This window comes from Nyctibius grandis, chromosome 3, assembly GCF_013368605.1.
Source record: "Nyctibius grandis isolate bNycGra1 chromosome 3, bNycGra1.pri, whole genome shotgun sequence".
NCBI classification, from domain to species: Eukaryota; Metazoa; Chordata; class Aves; order Nyctibiiformes; family Nyctibiidae; genus Nyctibius; species Nyctibius grandis.
In genome coordinates, this window is record NC_090660.1 from 60,331,932 (window position 1) to 60,347,251 (window position 15,320).

General features: G+C 40.9%; 1 protein-coding gene across 3 annotated transcripts in view; it reads right to left on the bottom strand.

The window, feature by feature from the left end:
• OSBPL1A (oxysterol binding protein like 1A) overlaps positions 1-15,320 on the bottom strand; it is a 78,177-nt gene that overhangs the window by 41,969 nt on the left and 20,888 nt on the right. For all 3 annotated transcript variants that reach the window (XM_068396068.1, XM_068396067.1, XM_068396066.1), the window contains exons 10-15: positions 14,832-14,905; positions 14,687-14,750; positions 13,657-13,758; positions 12,078-12,203; positions 10,830-10,911; positions 7,924-8,030 (exon numbers count right to left, since the gene is read on the bottom strand). In XM_068396068.1, coding sequence (XP_068252169.1) covers positions 7,924-8,030; positions 10,830-10,911; positions 12,078-12,203; positions 13,657-13,758; positions 14,687-14,750; positions 14,832-14,905 — 555 coding nt within the window. The remainder of the gene's footprint in view (positions 1-7,923; positions 8,031-10,829; positions 10,912-12,077; positions 12,204-13,656; positions 13,759-14,686; positions 14,751-14,831; positions 14,906-15,320) is intronic.

Genomic DNA, 15,320 nt, shown 5'->3' on the forward strand with positions numbered 1-15,320 from the left:
GCATTTCCCATTTGTACATAATACTGAACACATTTATTTTTAAAGTATATCACTGATGGATTTAAATGGGAGTGATGTTAAGAACAATACAACTAAAAGAGGTTACTAACATTCCTTGATGACCTGGCATGTACCTTCAAGGAAAACTATAATACCAGTGATTTATTTTCAGTACATAAACACTTTCTAAACCCAGTTCATTTACCAATTCTAGTGATAACCTCAGTGACTCAGCACTCTGCATTATACAAACACATTTCTTCACTGGACAGCACAGCAAGCAGAGATAACGCACTTCTGAATATTAATATTAAAACCAAAAATGCTTTTAATGTCACTGGCAGTCGGGGGCGGGGGGAGAGAGAGGCCAACAAGTACATGTTCGGTTCACGAGATTAAAAATCAGACAAGAGGTCAAATTCCACAGCGGTTTACCTCTATCATAAAAATGGTATCAGCTCTGAGGAGTCATTGAATAAAAAAGTAAAAAAGGCAGTTTTGGTTGAAAAGCCATGATCGTGGCCAGGTGAAGCAAAAAAAAAAAAAAAGACAACACCCCCTCCTTCACACACTAAAGTCTAAATGAGAGATCATCCATTTTATTCTTCACAGCTAGAAGACCCCTATAGTTCCTAGAACAAGAAGTGACTAAAATAAACCAACTAAAAACACACCAAAGAACAGCAGAAAAGCAAGTTTAGACTCAGCCAACCTCCTTTATTCAAGGAAAGGCTACACAATTGCACAGGGACAGCCTATCAGGCCATAAGGCAAGAGATCTGAAATCACTGATGCTTACGGATGCCAAATAAAACACACCAAAAATCCCACCACATGGCGAACTTAAGATGATTTGACAACAGTTAAGTGACATGAAGCCTTAAGTTACTTATGCTATTCAGAGACAATACCTTTAAAACAACTTCACACAAAGCACGTTAATGATACAGTCAAATATCGTATCTCCCTGAAAAGCACGTTAATATCCCGATTATGAAATCACAATGACACTGAAAGGATAAGTGTGCACTCTTCTCACTCCAGTTCATTTTCCAAGCACGATGGAGAGGAAAACAAAGAATATCCTCGTAGCAGTAAGTAGCGAGAACACAGAAAGAAAATTTCCATTTCTTTTTTGTTCCTACGAGCTTACACAGAGACAAGAGCACCATTTTTCAAATACATTCACAGAAAACAGACTTGCTAATTCCTGTTTTAGAAGCTTACTATATCAAATACTATTCCATTAAACTCGATTGCTGCTTGATCTTTCCTCCCTGCAGCCTCAGCTAAGCCCCCTTTCTCCATGTTTTTGCATTAAAAAAAAAAATCCCCAAACAAGTCGTAGACAAGACCTCATAAGTAAACCTCAGAGTGGGAGCTGCAGAAGCCCAGTGAGAAAGGGTCTCATTTCAAACTAGTATGAACCATGGAATCCATGAACAGATTCCAAGTTAGTTTACACAAGGCTGCTTAACAACTGCCAAGAACAGAGAAAACAAAACAAAACAAAAACAAACAAACAAAAAAACAAACAAAAACTACAAGCCAAGCTTTGAAAAAGCATTAATCCACAGTGCAAGAACAGGTTAGCAGCGTGCTTTGAGTTGGGCAATGCAGTGCCCAGTAGAGAATGCCTTCAGACAAGTTGCATGACCAGCTTTCGTACGGGCTCATAGAGCTACAAATCAGCAAGAGTCTCCCTGTCACTAGAAATCAGTATGTCACTTTGCCAATAGATTATATTCAAACACATCACCAGCTGCAAGGAAAAAGGCTGGCTTTTGAAGTGCACGCTCTTAAGGAAAAAAAGAAAAGTTTGGACCCCGTTGCACTCCAAAGACCAGTAGCATTCATCTTTTGCCCTATAGTAACATCCAGGCATCCTTCTGTCAGCCAGGATCATCTGCCACCCAGAAGCCTTTCAATGCAGCACTCGACCACGGATCTTATCAACTGCTTCAAAATGTAAGCATTCTGTCAACACACATAATAACCTTTTTTTATAAAAGAAAAGCAGTAATATTTACTTATCTTTTCTCTGAGTGGAGTCCCAGTACTTGTTATTTTAACAAGCTTCCGTCTGGGCTGCCGCCTAGCTTCTCTGCCCACTCTGGTGACCTATTCAGTCTTGGTTGTTGTAGGGAAGTGTCTGAAAAAAAAACTTATGTTCTTTAACTCCCCTATCTCCTAGATACTTTGGACTCACTAGGCTGCTTTACATAATACTGATAAGGATGTTGTCTTCACGGACCTGTAGTTAGCTTTCTATCTGCAAGGCTGCAGTACAGCAGCAGAAAGAAAATACTTCCAGGGAAAGAACACTATGGCATCCTCAAACATTTCACTATTAAGTTCCTCTGATTTGAACACCTCATCTTTAGAGCTTCAGCATAGATGAAAGACATATGCATGTACAGCAGCCAAAAATTAGTCCAGCAAGAATCATCAAGGCATGACAAGAACTGCTGACCTTCTAGCAGGAGAAGCAATCTGCCAAATGACTTTCCTGTTGGTAGCTTTGTTCTCTTACATGCCATGCCTACATATCATTCCACAACATATTATATCCCAGGCTCTTCTGCATAAGTGAAAACTATCAGTCTTTACCTGGGCACCTGTTTGAGCATAGAGAACCTTCCAATTAACTTGTTACTTTCAAACAAGATTCAAGCTGCACTAGGTATTTCTGGTACATTTCTACTCATTTGGAAGAGGGGGGAAGAAACAGGGTCAAGTCAGTTACAGACTCATACAGCCAATAAAGGTTTTCTTGACGCAGGCACACCTTGAGTCTCTCAACACCAGACACCTCTTGCTGTGCCCAGTGCAATTATCAACTGCCTGAAAACTGCTCTCCTCCTTTCTCCAAGTTTACAAGCTGAACAGTGTTTCAGTTGTTTGGGGCAGTGCCTACATGCCTTGACACACTGAGGTCTTGCCCCGATTTCCACTACTTTCAGCAACAGCCACAGAACAGAATAGACAAGAGACTTGCTCTGTTGTGCTCCAGTGATTGAAATGAAGCAAAAAAAAAAAAAAAAGGGGCTGTCACCTGCTTCTAAGCACAAGGAGAAAAGAGTAGAGAAACACAGGCACTGGTTGCATGATCTGAGGGGCAGGGGTTAAGGACTCTATGGTTATAGGACTAGTACAACAGCCAACCAAGACATGATCCCTTTCTCAGCCCTAACTCAGAAATCATAAAATTAACCCCTTTCTTAGCTTCCATGATTTTAGTTGAGATTCCCCACCCCCTCTTCATCTCTGCCTCCCCCACACCAAAGGCTCCCAATACCTGACAGATTAATGTAGCTGACTATATTGACAGGTGGCAGAAAAGGACTGCTGATGGACTCCAGGACTTTTCTACACAGATTTGCTCAGGGCGCCCATATCAGTAGTTCTCCCTTGACTGCAGTGTCATCACTGCTCCCCTCACCTCTAGTCCCACCAGGAAACAGATAATAAAGTCTCATTAAGGCATCACCTGGACACAGCTTATAGGCACCTTCTTCATTCACAATCCAATAAACTGGTAGGTCTGAGTGGTAACAGCCATGCTCAGACGTGTCTCCCAGACCACAAACCAGACACATATTAAAGACAACAATTTGTATGCCAAAGAGCATGCATGCATTCATTCACCAGAACACATACAGACACATCTAACCCTTGGACATTCAATTATGTTTCCAAGAAATATGAAATAAACTAAGGCAGTACACTGAACTCCTAGAGATTAGTATTTGCTAGTTGAACTGTGTGCACATTTTTTATTTACAGTACATCAGTTATACATACAAGAGACAGCATGTTACGCCATGGTAAAGCTAACTAAATCCAAGGACTATGACCCACAGCATTTTGACCTTAAAGTTTCTGTAAAAATTACAAGCTTAAAGGCAATACTAGACAAATTCTACCTGAGTATATAACCCATTTAAACCAAGAAATGAAGAAGCCTTTTCTGAATCCCTTATCTCATCAGCTACGGTTTTTCATCAACTTGTAAACAAATCCCCTTTTCAAAAAAGAAAAAAAAAACACAAACCAAAATACACCAAACACGAACTAGAAAGAATGACAACAGCTACAGACAAAGGAAGATCAAAGCCACAAACAGACTACAAACAAAGTCAGCTTACAACTGCTATTTGTTCTCAACTCATGCAATACAAGCTCTTAATTTACTGTTAAATATAACCTTTGATGGTAAAAGTGAAACTTAGTAGAGACAAGATACTCATCAGTACACTTTATCTAGCACTGGTTAATGAAGAAACAAGCTGAAAAAAAAAAAAGCTGATTTGTTTAAAAGAAGACCTTTCCTATCAGTGTCATGCAGCTTCAGTGCATGAAGCTCAGGTACTAGAGATAAATTTTAAACTCAGCCAGAAAAATCTAGCAGAGATGATACTGTGCAAAGAACCTTAACTTAAACTTCTCCTACAACTATATAAAAATACCCTAGAATATAAAAACACTAGAATCAAACTGGTTTTGGAATGCAGGTTCGGATATCTGCAAGAAATAGTCCAAGGGAAGTCCTGCTTTGAAACAATACTTACTAACCTTGTGCCAAAGTCACTGCAGAAAACGTTTCAAGTTGCACTAGCTCGGACAGAAACGCCTCGATAAATACTCATTTCAAAGCAGCCAAATGATCTTCGTTTCTCCCTCATATCTTTTAATTGTTCGGCAAAAAGTATCTGCGCTCATCTCTACCGTCTCCGCTTGACACTGAAGGGTTCATCCCAATGTCAAGAAGGAAAAAAGCCCCACCAAGACCCAACCCATCACGCACCCTACATACCGATGTCGGGAAGGCGGCGGCGGCAGCAGCACCCGCCGAGCCGGCCGGCCCCGTCACCTTGCAGCACCACGCCGCGGGCTCGGGCGGACGCCCCGGCGCAGCGCAGCGCGGCGCAGGGCAGGGCGGGGGAGTCGCGCCCGCCCTGCGCACCCTGCGCACAGCTCCGCGCCCTGGCGGCGCGCAACCGCCAGGGCCAGGGGGTCCCGCCGAGCGCCGGGGGGGATGGAGAGGGGGCGGGGGAAACTGACCCGAAATAGCGGGGCGGCGAGCCGGCTCCCAGCCCGGCTAAAAATGGCCTGACAGGCCGAGCGCTCCCGCCCCTGCCCCGCCCCCGGGGCGCCAGACGCCGCTCACGGGCCGCGGGCGGAGCGGGGCCGCGGCTCCCCAGGCGGGCGCGGGGCGGCCCCGCCAGAGCCGCAGGGTACGCGGGTCCCAGAGCCCGCCGGGGCCGCCCCGCCGCAGTGGGTTATTTTTGGAAGCTCCCCCACCCCTTGCTCCCCTCCGTGGCGTCCCAGCAGCTCCCGCCGTGCGGAGCAGTGAGGTCACGCCTTCACCGTCACGGATGGCGGGCAGCACCGTGCAGCGGGCTCCCCCCCCCTCCTCCCGGAGCCAGCACCGCAGCGGGCCGCGCCACCCCTCCGGAGCGAGCGGCCGGGGCGCCCGCCCGCTCCCTCCCAGACCCGCTCGGGAGCGTCACCGCCGCCGGCACAGGCAACGCGCACGCCGGGCCCTGCACGGCGGCACCGGGGGGGACGCCGCGCTGGGGGGAAGGAGCAGCGGCGGGCAGAGGGAGCGTTTGGGTATCACGCTCCTGCACCATTTCTAACGCAAGGGGAAGAGAGTTGAACATATCTTTTTTTTTTCTTTAGTGCTGCATTAGCAGTTTCATTTGCATATTGCATAATTATGCCACACTTTACACAGCACAGAGATGGGCAATACTAAACAGTCTTCTCTAAAAGGCAAAAAGTGCGTGCACTGTGGTTATCCTCACTTAAGTTAGCAGCCTCTCCTCCTTAGTCAATCAGTGGCTTCTGGTATGCTGACAATTTAAAGTCAGAGAGGAAAAGAATTCTCCTTAAAGAGGCAAGATAAAAAGGTACCAAGCTTGAGAACACATATGTTCCAGAGAGAACCAGATTTCATGGAACATGCACACCACAGCAGAAAGGTGTTGTGGAGCAAGAAATCCCTCTGTCTACTCTGAGGAAGTTCTACCAGGAGTCCCTGTCAGACAAGCTGCAGTCTCAAACAGTCCCACTGACAACAAAAGAGGCCTGGAGACAACGGGACAGGCAGGAAAGCAGCTTTTATACAACTGTTGTAGAATTATCCTTCCTGAAGGTAGTCTGGCAGTTTTAAGTTAACAGCAGACAATCATTGCCAGAGCAGAGCATTCATGGCAGTTATTCCCAAACATTTACAACACCTGAGCTGTAACTTCATTATTGAGATCATCATCAGAAGAGAAACAAACACTAAAAGAAGGTCTTTATTTGAAGACAAGTGTTTTTATATTAGAGTTTGATACTTCAGACTTATGCTTTACTAGTCAATATACTTGGAAGGAATATTAAAGCATTTACTTGCTAATGCAAAACCCAATATATTGCTTTTGCATTGCCAACAGAAGTACAGCCTAGAAATCAACACTGAATGGCAAAGAAAAGGCCTTGTCTTATAAAAGACAACAAAACCAAATGCTGTGGGTTTAAGAACAGTAATGCTCAAGGAACACAACTGTTTGGAAACGTTCAAGTCTCAGGAAGAGATTCCTGCTCCCTTACAAGCTTCTGGCATCTTTAAAAGCCTGCATTATATTCTGGAATGGCAATAGCTTGCAGTTTAAAAATACCAAGACAGAAAACTCTCCAGGATCACATCATCTCCCTCTGTCATGACTGACTGATTTCACTAGTTATGGTGGAAATTCAAGTTCACACCTCAGCCTATCCCTCTGTGCCCAAACCTATGTGCTTCCAGATTAAAATAAGGCCTCTAACAACACCTACTGAGACCGTTCAAGTTCAAGTAAGGTGAAATTACAATCTCACCATATGTTTTGCCATGCTCCACTCTGGAAAGCTATTTTAGTCTGGCTTGAAGCAAGATGCCAACACAATTAACAAATACTAACACTATACACCCACTGTTGTAACAATTTCCCCCTCATCCGCAAATGGAACTGGCAACTTTAAGAAAATCTAATATTAAAGAAAAAACCCAATGTAAAAAAAAAAGCAATGCTTGTTCCACTCTGCAGGAGCTTGACGCAAGTAAGTCTAGAAGACTTGTGACTGGAGACAAAAAAGCTTGGAACGGAATAGGAAAAAAAAAAATCTTAAACCAAACTTAGACAATGGAGGCAGTGTTTGCAGCTCACTGTTAAATAACTGGAAGACTAACAGCACCAACACAAACCTCATTTTGAAACACAGCTTACTGATGACAAGAGCCTAACTGAGGGATGACTGTTACCACAATACAGGAAGACAAGTTTATTCCATGATACTAGGGTATCTACGAGGGTGTCTTCGAAAGGGGAGAAAAATACCAGATCTCCTACCCCAGGAATTAATGAGTTTGACATATATTCCCAAATTGAAGCGTTTGCATTATGTTTAACACCATACAATATATTTGTCACTGGGAAAGCCAGAAGTTCAACAGACAGCATTTGCACACCCACTAAGCACATGGTCTAAAAGACAAATTCAGAAGCAGTACTGTTCAACATTTCAGTTACCCAGTAGAAAAAAAAAAAGATTAATTTTCTCAATATTTTAACCTTCAAATCAGCAAAGCAACTGCTTTATTGAATTTAAGCATTCAAGCTTGTAATGTTTTGCCATACTCCACTCTGGAAAGCTATTTTAGTCTGGCTTGAAGCAAGATGCCAAGCAGTAGTTTGTAGGCAAAATCTGTGTCTCTTCTGAACACTCAAATACTAAGACATCCTTTTATAGAGGAACTTAGCTACTTTTCCTCTAGCAGCGTAAGTTTTCATCACATTCATGTGTATTTATTTTTGTAACAGGTAAGCAGGGGACTAGCAAAATATACGAAGCTATTCGACCCTTTATAGACCCACACAGCACAATACATACCCCTTCTTGCTTTGTGAATAGGTTGAGGCAGTGAGCCAGGGCCTCACAGGTTTCCTGGGATACTTCAGAGACTACATCAACTTTTTGCAGGAGGGGAGAAGATATTCCTGAAAGCACAAAAGATTAGTAGTGTTAGGGGGACATTGTAAACTACAGGACTCTTCTCATTCATTTTTCCTCTAATACATACATGCATTACATTCATATTCTACAGGAAGGCTGGTGCACTGCAAGATCTGTGTGAGGAAAGGGCAAGCAAAAGTAGCACTGAGGGAACGTAAGTTCTTTCTTTTGCATCCTTTCCCTAGTACTGGTATAAATGGCACATGAATGGATCCTGTTTCTGTTTCAGCATGGCTTACAAAAGCAGAGGTAGTAAGCTATGGCAGCAAGGCACTGGGAAAGTGACTAGCAACAATCTGCTTTTAAGCATTTTCCAGATTTAAAAGCCTCAGAGTTGCCAGGTGATAGAATTCAAATACAAAGGATACTGCACTGGTTTAATGTAAGTTAAAGTGAGAAATGTAGCTTTTTTTGCCTTCTGCCGTGGTATTATATAGAAGAGAAAAAGCTTACCACAGTACAGCTGGAGATTTAGGTTTGAAAAATAGATGGGGAGTTACAAGGACACTGATCTATAAAAGGGGAAGGAGATCTTATTCTCATGGCCTCATCTTTTGGATAAGTAGTACAGCTTGCAGAGCAATGTCACCTCCCATCCTGACTTCTATGACCATTTTGTAGAAGGGACTACATGTCTAGAACCAGCAGGAAACCATGATAACCCAATCAGCTGGTAGAAATTATTTAATATTTGAGTTCCTCTTTGAGGTTTTGTCACGTGCAGCAATTCCTCAGAAGTCAAGCCAGTCATTCCCTCAGGAAGCATACTTGTTGCAATTAAAATAAGTGTTCATTTAGTGGCCACAGACTCCAGGATCAGTTGATGCCATTTAGTAACACAGGTGCTTCAAGCTGATGTTACACCACTAAAGATTAAGAGGTCTGAGAGTGACAGTTCTTGAATTTATTTTGGATCTTATACTGCTTGTACAGGACAAGACACAGTGCATATCCACACGCTAATTGTTTTCTTTGATACCAAAGCTCACTACTGACTGTAATTAGGAGTCTCTGCTTACAGCAGCTATCAAGAACAGCTAGTGCCTCTAGAAAGAGGGGCAGCACACTGAGTGCAGCAGCAGGAGGCATCTTTATTTGTAATAAATAATATGCATAAATCTCAAAGATACCTAGATTTAGAATAGCATGTTGAGACAGTTCAGGAGAGAATTCTGAAATCAGGTCCCATGATAGCCATTTTTATATTACTCAAAAGCTTTTAGGAGAAGTTCCACATGGAAGGACTTTTAACTCGGAAGTTTGCATTCTTCTGGAGCCCGAGGACTTGAATACTTTCAAGATACCACATCAACCCAATGTGAGAACTGTGAGAGCTGCAGCAGTTTTTTCTGTTGAGATCTACAGTTGTTACACATGAACCTGGAAACAGTTCACTGACCCATCAAGTTACAAACATACACTGAGAGGAAAATAGGAACTTATTATTGCTATTGGCCAAGACTCGCAGTTTCTAGGAAAGAGATAGTATCTGGTTTTGCTTTACTCAAGTTGTAAAAGTTGTTTTGGTTACTCAAGTTGTGTATTTTTTTTAAAAAAAAAAAGTGAATGTCCTCACTGGTTCTTCAGGTCAGCAATATGGGGTCAGAGGAACTGCCCCTACATCTACCAAAGGGAATTTATCTACCTCATACTAATTCTCAAACTGCTTTTTGTTAAGAATTCTGTTATTGTATTATTAATCACAAAGGCTTCCCAATAAAACACTCGTATGTATTATGAAATCTTACTTTTCTTTATGAAATAAAAATTCAGTAGAAACTCACATAGTGCAAGATAGGTTAACATCACACAGTAACTTACCCCAGTAGCATATGGAGAAAAAGCTGTATTTTTAGACTCCTTTTGGGAAGGCACAGGGATGGAAGAGGAAGAACTTTTTCCTCTCAAAATTGCTATTCTATTACAGACTATGGATTTGTACAGATAAACAACTTGTTCTCTAGTTTGAGCTTCAAAAAGTTTAGTCACAATATGAAACTAGGACTTAGGTTCAAAGGAGCAACAGTTAAATGTTCTGACAGAACTCCTTTGTGTGTTTAATACATTAGCAACTTCTGTACATGTTTTAAGCATTAAATCACAAGCTCTAATCTCTAACAGCTCGATGCCTGTGCTGTTTTTTGGCAGTTATGCTGCAAAAATCCAGGTAAATGTTAATTTAAGAATTACTATTTAAAAACGAAGCCTGAGAAGTTCAAATCTGGCATAAAACTCATGGCAGAAGTCTGTGCAATATATCCCATCACACCATACCTGCAGTTCCCTGTCTAGTTTTGTGATTTCACTTCACACCCCATTTATCATGCCTTAGCTTTCATTGTGTTTCTACTCACGACAAGACAAGTTTTTTGGGGAAAAGCTAGAGTAAGACAGCTAGCTCTTTGTACCTGTCAGGGGACACTTATGCTCTGCAATAAGCTACCAACTACAGATTTTTTTTAAAAACCTTGAAAGTGAACCCTTATGTTATTTTCCTCTGATACTACTCAGTAAGTACTATATTTAAAGGCAGTTTCACTACATTTACAGCCACTAATAAAATTTCTTTCAATCAACACACTTATTAGCTGTTTCTCCAAATCTGAAATCTTAGTCTTTAGCAATTATTATGTTACTTTATTTCAATCTTTTTCAATGAGGAAAACAGTCTTGTATTTTCAAGCTCCTGAAAATTTAATTTCTGTGAAATTAAAGCATGTGCTGCTTAAAAGAAAAAAATAGTTGCCTGGTAACAAACTGCATTTTAGAAGAATAAGTTTTACCTTTTGTAGCATCCAAGGATTTAACCATTGCAAGAAAGTCTGAAGTCTCTCTACTGAGTCTTTGTTGGCATGCTTGTGCTTTCTGAAAGACAGCAAGGATGGCTAGTTCAGAAGCGCCTTGTTCTAAGGAAAGTGTATGTTTATTCTCTTAACTATACTGAAATTTTAAAATTTGGACAGCATTGAATCTTAACAAAGATTCCCAGTGACAGAGACTGATACATTAAAACTGAAAGAAATTACCTGAAGTACCTTCAAAAACACACAAGCAAACAGAAGATTTATGCACATTATATTGCTGACCAGCTTTTGTTTAAATTAGCATAGCAAAGCAAACCCCAAAACTACATTGTATGTACTGTTTTTGCATTCTCCTCCCTTTTTTATTAAAAAGTTCGAAAACCCAGGAAGAGACATTTCTTTGGCCACAAGGCCAAAATAAGCAAACGCATAGAATAACTGATGTATGGCAAGTACAGAGACATGCAGGAACCCACGCCAAGATCATATTCCAAGCCTGCATTTGAACTTGGAGACAGTTATCTACTACATAACGCCATCTTCTTCTGTTGGCTGCTGGGAACTGCCAGCAACAGTCATCCTCCCATCTCTGTTCTGCCATGAGCTAGTTTCAGTTCTTGTACCAAAAGGTATGGTACAAGCCACTTGGAGTTCAGTCACATGAAGATTTTTGCGTTGCAGTGTCAACTTGCCCTTAAAGTAAAAGGTTTTAGAAGTGTATGTATGGCAAAAAGCAAGAATCACAGGCCAAATGCTGGAATTATCAAGGAAGATTTGTTTCCATTGGAGGCCTGAACAATCACTGTACAACACATCTAAATGTGACCTGAAGTGTTAAAGGATCATTTCTGAGCCATTCCATTGCCTGTTTGATAGAGGTAGAGCTCACTGAAGTTTAGCTTTGTTATCCTTCACTCTTGGTGTCACCAAGTACAGTACACACGGCTCCCTCTCCTGGCTGAAAGTCTCAAGCAACTTTCTATCTTGCAGTAGTGCTGCTAAAGGTAAAAATCACAACCCTGTAACTATGATATACGTGCCATTTTATGCCTACAGTCCAAACAGGAATACATGACAGTAAGCAGTGTAAATAGAAGCAGCTTTTATGCATCCATGGGACAAAAGAATCCTTACTTTTAGCCAAAAGTACACTGAAGTTATTTCAACACAAAAGAGTACTAATCTGCAACTGGCTAGATGCATAAGCCAAATAAGTACAGTACATACTTTCAGAGTATCCTGTAGGTCTGTAACAGATACTGTATCATCTTCCTCGTCATCACTACTCAACTGTTCCTGTGTGCAGTAATGAGTGCTATATGCAGAGTGGTCTTCTATTGCTTCCAGCCAACTCTGAATGGAAAAAATACAGAGTTAATACACATTTCAAAGGTCATCCCCAGAAGGCAACAGCATACATGCAAAAGAACACATTAACATTTTCTATTCATGTGAATAAGATATTCATTAGTAAAATGAGACACCTTAAAAAGCAGAAAATAGATTGTTTAAAATTTTAACATGTATTGAAGATTAGATACTCTGTGGTCAGAGTGCCACAGACTTAATTGTCAAACTTTAAGCACAGATGTAACCTACCCCTCAGTCTATCCAAGGTCTCATAAAAAAAGTTGCATCAATTAAGAAAAGACTATAGGGAATGTATTTTGAATCTTTGGGTTTCTGTTCAGACAGCAAGGTCCCTGTGACAAAGTCTGCCTTCTTATGCAGGACAAACTCTGTGTATAAAACCTCAAGCACTCTCATAATTAAGAGGTAGATTCTTTTCCCGTTCATCAAATCAGAGTGGCTGAGGTTAGAAGGGATGTCTGGACATCCTCTGGTCCAATCCCGCCCTGCTCAAGCAGGGCTGCCTAGAGCCAGTTGGCCAGGACCATGTCCAGACAGCTTTTGAGTAACTCCAAGGATGGAGATTCCACCTCTCTGGGCAACCTGTGCCAGTGCTTGGTCACCCTCACTTTTTTTCTTATGTTCAGATGGAACCTCCTGTGTTTTCAGTTTGTGCCTATTGCCTCTGGCCCTGTCACCAGGCACCACGGAGGAGAGCCTGGCTCTGTCCCTCTTTGCACCCTCCCTACAGGTATTTACATACAGTGACAAGATCGCCCTGAACCTTGTCTTCTCCAGGCTGAGCAGTCCCAGCTCTCTCAGCCTTTCCCAGTATTAGAGATGCTCTGGTCCCTTCATCTTAGTGGCCCTTTGTTGGACTCTCTTCAGTATGTTTGCATATCTCTTGTAATGGGGAGCCCAGAACTGGACACAGTACCCCTACTTCATCTATAGTTAGTACATCTATAGAAGTACAATTGTAACTACACTACAAATAGCTCTAAAAAAAGTTATTCTCTTGTTTCAGATCCACCTTTTAAGAAAATATAATTTATTAGGTCATCTTGGAGAATAGCTAAGAGTAGAATGTACCACTAAATATTCTTTTGTTCGGGATAACGAACTATGAAAGAAAGTGCAACAAAAGGAAGTTGCAATAGAAATTTACCACATGGAGAAGTTAAAGAAAAAGAGGAAGTTATACTACAGGGCTTAATACAGGCATAGAGCTGGAAAACAAGGTGGCACTAATTTTAAAGAAGAGAATGACAGTCTGTCCATTTTTGATACTTAGTCTATAGTCATGCTAAAAGATTCAATACATGCACTTACGTTATCAAGTCCTGATGATGAAGATACTGAACCCACTACTAATGCCGCCATAGCAGGTGGAATGCAAATTATTCATTACAGAAGTTATTACATTTTACAGCCTTTGGTAAAGAGTCATTATTACCTCTCTAGTTTGAGAAGGAAGGCTATTTTTAGGAATCTTGAAACGATGAACAGTGTCATCAAAACATCTGACAGAAAAGAAGCAACTGTCTGTAGATTTTACCTAAAGCAATGTGGAGAAGAGACAAAATTAGTATAATGAATCAGTAAGAAAACACAAAACTTAAGAGTAAGCAAGGTAGAGAATTACTCTTAACTCAGAAGTTTTTGCCTCAGTTTTGATGCGAAACAACTATAGTTTATAAAAAGCTTGGTAAGAACAGTTTTGCAAAGTGTCCTGTCATGCACTTTACATCATGAATGAGAATATAGAGATTCTTTATGTCCAAATTTTGTATTTGCACATATTTGCACCACTTGATTAGCCAAAATCTCAGCAATAGTGCAAGACCACCAATATTAGGGAATTTGTAGATATAGAAAAGCAAGAGTCACTTTTCATATATTACTGTAGTTTAACAGAACTTGTGGCTCCAATCTATAGAACTAGGACAGGTTAGTTATGGAAGCACTGAAATTATCCTAAATGCATTCTCCTTAAACACTTCATCTTCCTGTGCATTATACACAACACCTGGCTTGTCTTTTCTCTGTCCTTTGTTCGTCCCTTCCAATTAAGAAAGTTTTCCAAAAGACACCTTCAGAATTGGTAAGCTGATCTCAGTTGGAGAACTGAAGTTACACAATCAGTCACAAGTAGCCAGTGACAGCAACAGGAGGAACTAGAGCTTTGCTATTCTGTATTACATGCTCCAAATTGTTATTTTGCACAATTGAAGGGGAATGCTTTTAGGAAGCCTTATGTTTGTTTAATTCTTCATGACTTTGTAAAGAAGAGAAGGAGCTTTATGGCCACTTTACATACAAGAATACTTCGCAAGAAACACTGTTTGTTGTCAAGCAACAGCACAAGCTTTTTCCCTTTTTTATAACAAAGGCATGCTTACCAACTTAGATGAAGTTTTCACTGTCTTAGGTATGGAACACCATCATATTAAAAAAACAGTAGTTAAAATCATTTCACTTCCTACCGTGCAGACTGCTTGTGTTAGATGCTTGCATCCCTGACGATGATCATTATTTACTGCATCAGCTCTTTGAAAGAAAGAGACAGTTAATAAATTGAAGATGAGAATTACTTAAATCGCTTATCAGAAATTTAAACACAGAACTTACTGTCTCCGATACCAGGAAAGCACTCCGTGTTCTAGAACTATCCAGTAGAGTTTCCAACCAAAAAATCGTGAGTTCTAAAAAAATTAAAACAAAGGCAAAACAAAAAAGGCCAAGTAAGGTTAACAGCTGAAGTTTAACTATTCCCACTAAGTTTGATTGCTTGAAGGCTATTACATAAAACTGGCAGTCATTAGGAAAACATTTTAGGTTTTACATATCTTGGTGATCACAGCAACCTGAGAATACTTTACAATTACAGTGCTATTTTCTTTTTTGGACATACTTAAAGACAAAAGTTTTGTTGAGCCTGCTATTCAGTAAGAACTGAAATATTAAAATGCTGCATTTTTTAACATTACTGGGATGGCTGATCATTACATAATTCTACTTTATAAAATCAAATGAGAAACAGAACACATTGAGATATCTAACTACAACATTTTACCTTTCACAAGCTTTAGTACATAGTTCTGGTCTAAAAACAGTTCC